The 11,770-nt window shown below is 48.0% G+C and overlaps 1 protein-coding gene across 1 annotated transcript in view; it reads left to right on the plus strand.

The window, feature by feature from the left end:
* The window catches only part of SMAD7 (SMAD family member 7), a 48,560-nt gene extending 37,318 nt beyond the window's left edge, over nucleotides 1-11,242 (plus strand). The window contains exon 4 of the mRNA XM_014960789.1: nucleotides 9,268-11,242. Within this exon, the coding sequence (XP_014816275.1) occupies nucleotides 9,268-9,806 (539 nt within the window). The 3' untranslated portion in view covers nucleotides 9,807-11,242. The remainder of the gene's footprint in view (nucleotides 1-9,267) is intronic.
* The last annotated feature ends 528 nt before the right edge of the window (nucleotides 11,243-11,770 follow it).

The raw sequence follows: 11,770 nt of genomic DNA on the forward strand, positions 1-11,770 counted from the left end.
TGGGTTTACATCCCGGCGAAGGGATGCTGCTCTGGGAAAGGGAGTTGGGAGGATGGGAAGGAGCTGGTCTTTTTTTTTTTTATTTTTTTTTTGAGGGGGGTGGAAACACGTATTTAGGTCTGTTTTTCGTCTTTGGGGAGAATTCTAGCTCGGTGTACAGCAAGGAGAGGCTTTTTTCTTTCTTGGGGTTGAAACGAGAGCGGCGGCGATGCCGTGTGTGCGGGTGGAATGCATTTACGGGGAGGGGGAGGGAAGGGGAAAACTGGGTATTAGGTATCCGTTTGGAAATCCTAGACTGCTCTGCTTGAGTTTTTATTAAGGTCTTTACAAGGTTTTTGAACATGTAACCCACATAGCTGCATGTTGTCGGTGGTGAGCGGTGGCTTTCCTGGGGGGCTGTCCCCCTGCCCTCCCCGGGGCATCGATGGGTACCTCCTCCCCCCCCCCACCAGATCCTTAATTTTTAATTACAAAAGCTTTTTAAGGTCTTCATCCTCTAAAACTGAGCGTGGTGGCTGCGTGGAGGGGGGCTGGCCTGGTGGCCTCTGGTGGCTTCGGCGTCCTCCTCAGTGGCTGGAAGAGGGTGATGGGCAGGATGGTGTTGTGAGAGAGCCTCCAGCCCAACCCAAGCCAGGAGAGAGATATTTTGGCAAGCTCATCCTCAGGTCTCGTTTGCATCCTTTGTGTGTTGGTTTCTCCTTCTCCGAAGGTTTCTGGTTGAGATCAGGGTTGGGTTTGGGTGGAGAAGAGGTGTGTCTTGGTAGCTAGCCTGCTGAGGAACGTCTCCAGGAGCTTGGGCTGGTCCCAACCCCAGGGTTGCTCGAGGGTCGCGTGGCATCATCTCATGAATGCTGGCTTGGGCTTCCTGCATTTTCCAGAGGAGCCTCTTGGCTGATTGTCATTAAAATGTCATTATTCCGGGTTGCTATCAAGGCAGGGGAGGAGGACGGAGGGTGCTGTGATGCCTCCAGAGCCAGCGAGTCCTTCCAGGACATCCCCACCGGTGCTGGAGAACGGAAACAAGAGACACAAACAGCAAAAATAGGATTTTTGGGGGGGTTCCACATGGACCTGCATGCCCTGGTGGCTCTGGCGGGGGGGTGGTTGTCTTAAAAACCCCATGGATGTTGGCAGCAGCCCTCTGGAAGGATCTCCCCTCTCGAAGCATCCCTTCGTCCCACCCGACCGTGCTGGGTTGGAGCTCAGGGAAGGGATTCCCGTCCTACTGCGTTTTCTTTTTTTTTTTTTTTTTTTTTTTTTTTTGAAACCAGGGAAAAAAGTTTTCCCACACCTTTGAGGGGTGCAGGGAGGAGAGGCAGATAAAGAAGGTTCTTTAAATTAAAACTTCAAAAATAATTAGACCCGACTGTATACTAAACAACAGCAAAGAGGGCCCATTTACTGTAAATATTATGAATGGATTTGGCTGGCTTCTTCATCCCCACCCTTCCTCTAAGGCTTTTCTCTGAGCTGAGTCGAAATTTCGGCCTTCAGACAGCGCGGTACTCTATAATTTGCATGGCTGATGAGGCCCGAAGCCTGGTATGGAGGAAACTGGAGTCAGCTGGCTCCTCTCTAACCGCCGGAGACAGGCAGACAGGCATTTTTGGTGTGTGCCTGCGTGGTTGGTTTGTTGGTTTTTATGTTTTTTTGTTTTTTTTTTTTTCCCCCCGTTGTAGCTCCGGCCTTGCTTGGCTTTTAGAGAAAATGGGCACACACGCACAGCCAAAAAAAAAAAAAAAAAAAAAAAAGAGGTTCTTCTCTTCTGGAGTCGTTTTTAGCCGTGGTAATTGATTAATCACTGTAATTAGGCAGGAGCGGTGACTAATAGGATGTTTATGAATCAAACTTCTGGGTTGGTGGACTCCATGAACTCAGCAGTTTCACTTTGGTTCTTTCTTTGCCGTCTTTCAGTGCCTGGGACATGGGGGAGCTGGGCCTCCTTCTCACATATCTATATTTTTCAAGCTTGGACATCCCTCCTGGGCCAGCCTTGGAGGTGCCAGCTCTTGAGGCTTTGTAGGTTTGCACCAACATGCTTGCAGCGACCCTTTCTCGGTTTGTTTTCTTGAATTAACCCTCAAAAGTCAGGGCTGGATGCCAGGTTGAGAGAAGGTTGATTCCCACCAAGTTGGGGTAGGAACCTTAGGGGGTGTCCTCAGGGGTTGGTCATCATTGGTCAGGGAAGCTGTGACAGCCCCATCCCTGGAGGGGTTCAAGGCCAGGTTGGAGGGGGCTTTGAGCAACGTGGTGTGGTGGGAGGTGTCCCTGCCCAGGGCAGGGGGGTTGGAACTGGATGATCTTTGAGGTCCCTTCCAACTTTAACCATTCTATGATTCTGTCCCCTCTACCCACCATCTAACCCGTTTTTTGTCTTGATTTCACAAGAGGTTTTCCCAGCCATGGTGAAGGAGATGGAAGCTCTTGATTGAGTCACCAGGGGACCAAGCAGAGCACTCCCAAGCTCATAGGTCACTGCTGATATGAGTCTGAACCAAAGCCTCTAGTGACAAATATCAGGAAATCCCAGACACTCCTTCCCTGGTGGCTTCTGCCACGTTTTATCCTCTGTGTCCCCGTCAGACTCTCAGGTTTTCAAATCTGGTGGCAACATCTCGGCTTCTGGACACTGACCCTTAAAAAACTTCAGCAAATTGAAGTCCTGGGGTGAAACTTTATTTTCCTGCAAGGTTGCCTTATTTCGCGAGGAGCAAGGAGCCATTCGAGTGGTTGGGTGGACAAGTTGTTAATGAATGAAAGAAATAATCTTAAGGCTCTTCAGCCTGCATGACTACTGTACATGATGAGTAATAAGAGCTGCCTAATTAGACATAGACACAAATTTATGGTCTAGCCTGTCAATCCGCGGATTAAGGGCTCCGTAAGTCCCTACTGACACGATGGGCTGTAATGGCTCCTAAAGAGATGTTATGGTCTATCGTGTGAATAATCCACAGATTAAGGGCTCCCTAAGTATGTGTTGACGTAACCCACTGTCCCAGCTCTTTGGGGGTTCTTGTGTCGGCGTGGTGGAGGGACCCCACGGGCCACCTTGGCACGGTGGCATCCCTGCAGTAGGTGAAGGTTTTATTTATTTTCTCTGCAAACAACGGGAGCTTAACGCGTGACCGTCCTCTAGATTAGTCTTTCAGAAACCATCCCAGCCATCAAAAGCTGGGAGGGGAGGGCTGGGTGAGGAAGCTGAAGCCGTCTGGCCCTTGTGTGCAGGGGGGGATATAAAAGGTTTGGGGCAAACATTGCCGTGGGTGGTGTCTCCAGGCTGCCCACAAACTCCGTTGAAGGCACAAAGACCCTATTCTGCAGCAGGATATATCCTTTAATTTCAATTTTTTTTTAATTTTTTTTTTTTTTGCTTTGCTTTTGCAAAGCAGACCTGGAAATCTGGCTTTGAAGGATTTTTCTTGGGGTTTGGTTTGTTGGGTTTTTTTTTGTTGTTGTTGTTGCCCGTTTTTCTTTGCTTGGATGAACTGTATGGTTGCACATCATGCTAGGTGTTCTCCTCACTTTGATTTAAGTCCTGTTGGCTTCTTGAATAAGAGTTCAGGGCTGTGTTTTTTTCTGAAAATCTGCAAAACCAGCATTTTCCAGTAACACGAGGGGCAAACCTGCAACTGGAGTGCCCCGGGGTGCCCTGAGGACCTTCAAGATCCGTAAAAACCCATAAAAAGCTCTGGGATTTGTGTCTCCATCTCGACAAGCGGGAGAAGATGATGGGTATTGGCTCTGCCCCGGGCTCGCAAATGCCGCTTAAGGTCAGCCAAGAGAGATTACCGGGCGCGAGACGCGCTGAGCTTGGTCTCAGCCATGGCCCTGGCTAGACGACACGTTGTGCTGACACCAGTCCAGCCAATTTATTTTTTTTTTTAAGCACAGATGCCCTCCACGTGTGCTGATGGATAAAGGAGGAAGGACCATGGGTTCATCTGCTCGTCGGCGGTACCCACATGGCTCATTTTCCAGCAGAAAGCTGGCTCCTAGGAAGCCAGGCAGGGATCTCACTACCATTCCAGGTCTCTTTGCTGCCCCAGAAGCTCACGTCTGGGTCCTGGTGCTTCTAGGAAAGGTCCATAAGCCCAGTCTCCTTTTGGTGCTGTGACTTCTTGGTGGACATCTACATCAATTTATCTGTTGCCTTTGCCCGTTGTGTTGGGTTATCGGTAGCGCGTGCAGTGTCACCTCCGCAAGTGGCCCAGGTGGAAGTACCACAAAACCTGAGCAACCTGATCTAGTTGAATGTGTCCCTGCTCATTCCAGGGGGGGTTGGACTTGATGACCTTTAAAGGTCCATTGCAACCCAAACCATTCAATGGTTCTTTATTATTCTGGGATTCTTGATGAGGGAAGGGAGCCGTAGGATGAAGGGGAAAGGTTTGACACTAAAAGAGGGGAGATTGAGATGAGATGTGGGGAAGAACTTCTTTGGTGTGAGGGTGGGGAGAGCCTGGCCCAGGTTGCCCAGAGAAGCTGTGGCTGCCCCATCCCTGGAGGGGTTCAAGGCCAGGTTGGAGGGGGCTTGGAGCAACCTGGTCTGGTGGGAGGTGTCCCTGCCCATGGTCTGGAACTGGATGATCGTTAAGGTCCCCTCCAAGCCAAACTGTTCTATGATTCTATGAAGATAAGGAGACTTTTGTTAGAGGTTCAAGGTTGATGACGCTGTGGTGAGTTTTGTGTCAGGGTTGATGTTTGTGCGAAATCCAGCCCCAGGGATCACAGGAATGAGGGGAGAGGAGGGGGTGTTGATGGTGAGACCTTTGGGAAGAGCACGAGAAGATGCTTTGGGTCAAAGCTACTCTTAAATAAATTATCTACAAATGAACATATTTTAAAAAAGTAGAAATACGTAGGTTGGAACACTTCTACGGCTGAATAAATTAAGTTGCATCTAGTCCTGATGTCATTGAGGAAAGATCCAATTACAGACGTTTAAAAACCTAATCAGGAGCGCAGTTGCGTTCCCGTTTTCAGCGCCGGGTTGTTATTATCGCAGATCTTGGTGACAATGTAGATACCTCTTGACTTGATCAGATGGGGAGTAGTTAGTCCTGGTGGGTGAGATGGCTCAGTGTGTGCTAAACTTTTTCTTCCCAAGTTCCTAATAAAACTGCCGGAGCTCAGAAAGAAAAAAGTACAGATGATAAAGTTTCATCATCTTAAAAGCAGGGAGAAGCCACACCAGAATTTTTCTGCCCCCTCAGGTGATGTGAGATGTGAGTCCTCCTGCCACAGCCTGGGTGAACCAAGTGTGGGGCCGTAACTGGTAAATTTGGGTATTTCCATGGTGTGAATCTCCCATATCCACCTTCAGCTGGACCTCCTTGGTTTCAGCAGCTTTTAATTTTTTGAGGTTATTGCTCCCATGTCCCATCCTCCAGGATTTCTGTATGGATGTAATGGATGTAGCATTTTCTGTAGCATCCCTCCCCGGAGCAAGATGATGCTCTTGAGCCCATGGGCAGCCTGTGCACACCCAAAAATCCCGGCTGTGGCCTTCTATTGAGCAATTTTGGGCAGGTCTTGATGTTCGTAAGGGTCAAGGCAGGTGGTGGGAAACCTCAGTCTCTGATGGTGTGTTGGGAAGTAGCTGGGATGATGCTTTTGTGGAGGACACTCCTTCTTCTCCAAGGGATGCGCCGGTAAAAGTCAGGGCGGCCCTTTAGGAGGGTGTAAAAAAATATGGGGAAAAAAAATATCAGTTTTTCAATGGGAATATGATGTTGAATAATGTGGTTTTGCTGGGGCGTCACCATCTTCACCACCATCCACACCAAGCTTCCAAAATGTTACCTCGAAGATTGAGTTATTGCCTTGATGTCTTCCCTCCATGCAAAAAATGTCCCCTGCTTCCGACGGCCGTTCTCCGTAGACCCAACTTGGTGATCAATATGACTTAATTCTCTAAATTCCTGAGGCCAGACCTCGCTTTATTTTCAGTTATTTCTATTTTTTTTTTTAATTTTTTTTTCTTTCCCCACAATAAGCTTGCAAAACACGCTGGGGGGGGGGGGGGAGGGGGGCGCGGAGCCCCTAGGCAGGCTGTAATGCAAACCATGGAAAATAAGAATAAACCGATGATAGCAGCAAATGGAAAGGATGCTTAATAATGAAATAAGAGCGTGGATGTTTATAGCATTAAACATTATCATTGTTTGCTGGAATATGGGAACGCTCCCAGTTTGCTGGGAGTTTTCCAGGCATTTAAGAAAGGGATGTGTTTGCTGCGAGGAGCTCATAAAAAGGATGCTTTTGACTCAAAAAGGAGGATCCCAAAGCGTTTCTCTGCCGTTTCTGGGCACGTTGAGGGTGATGTGGCCACAAATTTCCTGGGATCTGGGTTTCTGGGGGGGTTTGCGGTGGGTCCAGATGAACCCCCGGTTTCATGGGGCAAAACCCATCTATTTGCTTCGTTTGCCCAGACCTATGGTCATTACCACCCAAAAAGCCTTTTTTTTGGAGGGGGGGGGAATAAAAAATAATTCTCCATTCCTAGAGGAAGCATCTCTGTGTCATTTTTTCCTCTTCTCCTCCAACCTCTGCTCCTGGCTCCAGCACCCGAATGATGCCACCGGCTTTTCCTACCCCTTTTCCTGGTGGATGCCAGGATGGGGGAGGCAGGGGGGGAGCAGGGGGGGCTCTCTGGGGTCCCAACAGCCATGAAAAGCAGCTTTGGTGGCGGCTGGCAGGGAGGCCTGATCCTGTTTATCCGAGCTCAAGCCTTAATATTCTCATGGCTTTTTGACTAGACATCCCAGTCAACAGCCCAAGCCCGCAAACGGGAAGAGGCTCTGGCATATTTATACTCTGTGCTGGCATTGGCTCCTTCAAAATAAAATAATAATAATTAAAAAAATATATATCCTGGATTACCTAAGACTTGTCCTTGAGGTCTGGTCACCCCATGTCATTGAAAAACCTAGTGGGATTCATTCATGAACTTCCAGCCCTCCATAAAGGTCTGTTCATTCATAGCCAAGGCAGTTTTCTTTTTTTTTTTTTTCTTTTTTTTTAATGCCCTGGCAATTAAATAACTCTTTGTAAGTGGCAATGAGCTACTTGTTAAGTGGTCTTCGCTAATGCAGGCACAAATATCAGGTGGAAAAGGTGAAAAAGTCTTCCCCCCACCCCTCGCCGCTTCCTGAAAGAGATGCTTTTATGTTCAAATAAATAAAAACTGGTAGGAATTTCAGCGGGGCTCAAGGGCTGTTGCTCCAAAATTCCCTCGACTGCTGTAAAAGGAGACCCAAGGAGCTCTGAGCATCGCTGGGGGGGGGGGTGGGGGAGCAATGGGTGGTGGAAGTGGGGACGGATCCAGGAGCATCATCTCCTTGGATCCAGGAGCATCATCTCCCTGGATTCAGGAGCATCCCCCCAAAATCCTCTATTTCCGTGGCATCCCCCTCCCGCCCAAATTCTTCTGTCTCCTGAGGAGAGGGGGGGGGAAATGCCATCCTGGGGGGGTTTCTTTCCCCCCCCCTTGGGTGCTCCCTCGGGTTGGGGGGTGCTCCAATTGGGGTTTCACTCGGGAGCGAGGGCACCCGTTTTGGGGCGTAACGCAGTCAAGGCCCATTTTTAGTAGCTGCCTCCAGCAACTGGAGAAATATTTTCCTCGCTGGCATAGAAATGAGGAAATTAAAAGTGAGGGGCTGGGGTTTTTTTTTTTTCTTTTTTTTTTTTTTTTCTCTTAAAAGCACAGTGCAGGGTTTGAAGAGCAACTGGGAGAGGGGAGGAAAAACCCCGCCTGCGCTGGGAAAATGGGCTTATTAAGAGAAAAATAAAAATATACAAAGCAGGGCAGCCAGTGTGCCGCCCCCATCAATCGTGCTGGGGGAGATTTTGGAGGGGGGGGGCTGCTGAAGTGATGCAGGGAGAGCTTTGGGGGTGCTGGGTCACCCACCATCCCAGCTCCCGTACCTTCTCCCGTGGTGCAGGGGGAGGTATTTTGGTAGCGCTCCCTAACTTGCATTCCCAGCTTGAATTTTTTTTTTTAATTATTTAATATCTTTTTTTTTTCTTTTTTCTTTCTTTTTTTTTTTTTTTTTTAAATACAATTATAGAGATGAATAGTTCCCAGGTCTTAACATGCCTGCTGAGGCTGGAAGGAATTACCCGCTGAGCAGCACCAGGCTGCCAGGGATCCTCCGTCAGGAAAAGGGGCTTTTTTGCATTTCTCAGCCCCCCCCCATCCCTTGCTGTTTCCTCCTCCATCGTGTCCTCGCTGCTCGCAGGGGTGAGGGAGCAAAAGAAGGGCTACAGGAATGAATTTTTGGGTTTTTTTGAGCTCTTTTAGCCCATTTATTTAATAAGCACATGTTTTCTGGGCCCCACCGTGCTGCTGTATGATGGTGCTTTCTCATGGGTTAGGGCTTCATCCGACATCTCCATCCTCTCCCAGGTTCTGCTTGAAGGCAGGGAAAAGCCCCATGAACTAGAGCTGGTGAGTCTTTGTCCCCTCCAGTCCCATGGGGTGACCTTCAATGTGTTTTTCTTAGCAGCATCTCATGCTGCCCAGAGAGATGGTGGAAACAGGCTTACCCAGGGAGGTGGTGGAGTATCCATCTCTGGAGACATTCAAAACCCTCCTAGATATGTTCCTGTGCAACCTGCTCTGGGTGGACCCGCTTTGACAGGGGGTTGGACTAGATGGTCTCCAGAGGTCCCTTCCAACCCCTGCTATTCTGTGATTCATGTTTTTTTGGCATCTGTGCACAGTAGGTCCTTACTCATGGAAATACTTCCATCGTCTGGTGGGTGCAAATAAGGGGTTTTAGCGTGTTTGGTCTTGCTGGATGCAGCTGGCTGGAGTATCTCATCTCTCCTGTTGGCAGTGAAGGTGGTCCTAGTGATGGTTGGGGTGAGGGATACCTGCGCCGTGGGTGCTGCTGGTGGGTCTCAGGCTGCTTCTGAAGGTGGACTTGGTGATGGAGGACTCATAACTGGTAACCGGAGTTAGGTGGAGAAGCAGGACAGTTGACCCAAGTCAAACCTGGGTCAACTTAAATGGTCTTAACGGTGGCCTGAAGTTGACCCAAACCAGGGTCAACTTAAATGGTCTTAATGGTGGCCTGGAGTTGACCCAACTCCAAATGGTCTTAATGGTGGCCTTAAGACATGGCTTTTGGAAACGGTGGATGTGCTATGGGCGTTTGGTGTGTTGTGAAGACACTGCCAGTGTTGCGTTGCTTTTGGGTCGTATTAACCCCGCGAGATGCTCAACTTCTCCTTTTTTTTTTTTTTCCTCCTGGTCTGTAGATTCCCAAGTTCTTCAGGAGCCGGGGGATCGGTCACACTGGTGCGTGGTGGCATACTGGGAAGAGAAAACGCGCGTGGGTCGGCTGTACTCTGTCCAAGAGCCCTCCCTGGATATCTTCTATGATCTACCTCAGGGGAATGGTTTCTGCCTCGGACAGCTCAACTCGGACAACAAAAGCCAACTGGTGCAGAAGGTCCGCAGCAAGATCGGCTACGGCATCCAACTCACCAAGGAAGTGGACGGCGTGTGGGTGTACAACCGCAGCAGTTACCCCATCTTCATCAAGTCGGCCACACTGGACAACCCCGACTCCAGGACGTTGCTGGTTCACAAAGTGTTCCCGGGTTTTTCCATCAAGGCTTTTGACTACGAGAAGGCCTACAGCTTGCAGAGACCCAACGACCACGAGTTCATGCAGCAGCCATGGACCGGATTTACTGTTCAGATCAGCTTTGTGAAAGGCTGGGGCCAGTGCTACACGAGACAGTTTATCAGCAGTTGCCCGTGCTGGTTGGAGGTTATTTTTAATAACCGATGACTCGAGACAGAGTGGACTCATGACATTTATACTACTTTGCTGCTATTATTTCCTTCTGAGTGCTTGCTTTTCATGCAAACTTCTTGTTTTTGTTTTGTTTTGTTTGGTCCCCCCCCCGACCCGTTTTGAGAAATAGCTTATGGAAAGATATTTTTTGGGGTTTTTTTGTTTTTTTTCTTTTTTTTTTTGCCTTGGGGTATTTTGATAAATATATCTATTTTTTAAAAAAGTGTGAATGACCAATAACTCAGAAGGGTGAGAGAAGGGGGCTGAGGGTTTGGGGTGGGGTGGGATGGATCGCATGCGATAATTATTTCGCGCCGCTGAAAGGATTATCCCATGTGATCCGGTGGATTCGGAAGCCACTCGCTCGATGTTACAGCTCCTTCTCTTGGATAAAAACAACAAGATACCTGTATTTTTTTACACACCACCTTCCCCTTGCCGCCGTGACGGTGACACCGAGCCCCCTTCCCCAGCGGTGCTACCCCCGCCGAAGGATGGTGTGAAACCTTCCCAATCAGGTCTTTTCCCCCCACCCCTTTTAATTTTTATTTTATTTTGTTATTTTTTTTCCTCTCGTCGCTGGGTTTTCACGTCTTGTCACTGTGTTCATCCTTCCACTGCTTTGATTATTTTTCACCGTCGTGGGATTTGGTGCACGGGGGGGGGAGGAAAAGGAACCGCGGAGAATCCTCGTGCGTGGCCCGTGCTTCTTTATCATTTGAGCCGAGATGTGAAGCAGCAGAAGCCTAAGCCTAAAAAAAAAAATATATAAAACAAACCAGAAAATAACAAAACAAAAGAAAAACAAATGGGAAAAAACAAAAACAAAAGTGTTCACGATAGTTGGTCTGTTGTAACCTGCTCCCATCAGGTTATCCCGGTACCATCCTATCTGGAAATGCAGTTGTGCTTTCATTTCTTCTTGAATTCATACACGAGTATGATACTTTTACACTGTTCTTAGCTCAATGAGCATGTTTAGACCTTAACATAAGCTATTTTTCTAAATATAAAAGGTTTAAATGAACAAGAGAGCATTCTCATTGGAACTTTAGCATCGTAGTGCTTTGGAAATAAAACACACACAGAAAAAAAAAAAAAAGGACTCCTTAAAAAAAAAAAAAACAAACCCTGAGATTTATTAAAGAAAAAAAATGTATTTTATGTTATATATAAATATATTATTACTTGTAAATATAAAGACGTTTTATAAGCATCATTATTTATGTATTGTGCAATGTGTATAAACGAGAAAAAAATAAGAAAGATGCACTTTGCTTTAATATAAATGCAAATAACAAATGCCAAATTAAAAAAAAAAAAAAAAGAACACGAGATTGGTGTTTTTTTCTATGGGTGTTATCATCCAGATGAATGTTTTTTCTAAAGGAGTTTTATGTTCCATTAAAAAAATAAAAACCTACACTTGATCCCAGGCTGTGCCGAGTGGCTTTTTTAGTGGTGGGGATGAGGCAGGGAGGAGAGATGCTGCTCCAAGAGGGTATGACATCGGGGTTGGTGGTGGGACGACCGTTCTGGTGTGGGTGGCACCCAGATAGGGTCACTCTTGAACTTTGGGGTTCCACTGGGCTTTGGTCCACGTGACTCTGGGCTCCCCTGTTTGGATGCACCCAAGCAGCCCAAGTCTGGAGGGGCTGGATGGATCTGGGCTGGTTGCACAGGGGTTCCCAGCTCCCTGCCCAAAATCTGCTGGGGTTATTTGTGGTGTTATTCCTGGTTCTCATCATTTCAACATGAAAGAACCCCCATACCAGCCACCCAGCTCCCATTTGACACTGTACCAGCCCCTGAAATACAAGGGAAGGCCAAGCTTCTGTTCTGTGTTGATGTAGGGGTGGCCCATGCCACCAGGTGAGGAGACAAATTTGAGGAGAAGAGGGGAAAACCAGTCCTCGGTGGGTTTTCCTCAACTATTTCCAGCCCTCTTCAAATTCCCA

This window comes from Calidris pugnax, unplaced genomic scaffold (assembly GCF_001431845.1).
Source record: "Calidris pugnax isolate Ruff unplaced genomic scaffold, ASM143184v1 scaffold150, whole genome shotgun sequence".
In the NCBI taxonomy this organism is placed as follows: Eukaryota; Metazoa; Chordata; class Aves; order Charadriiformes; family Scolopacidae; genus Calidris; species Calidris pugnax.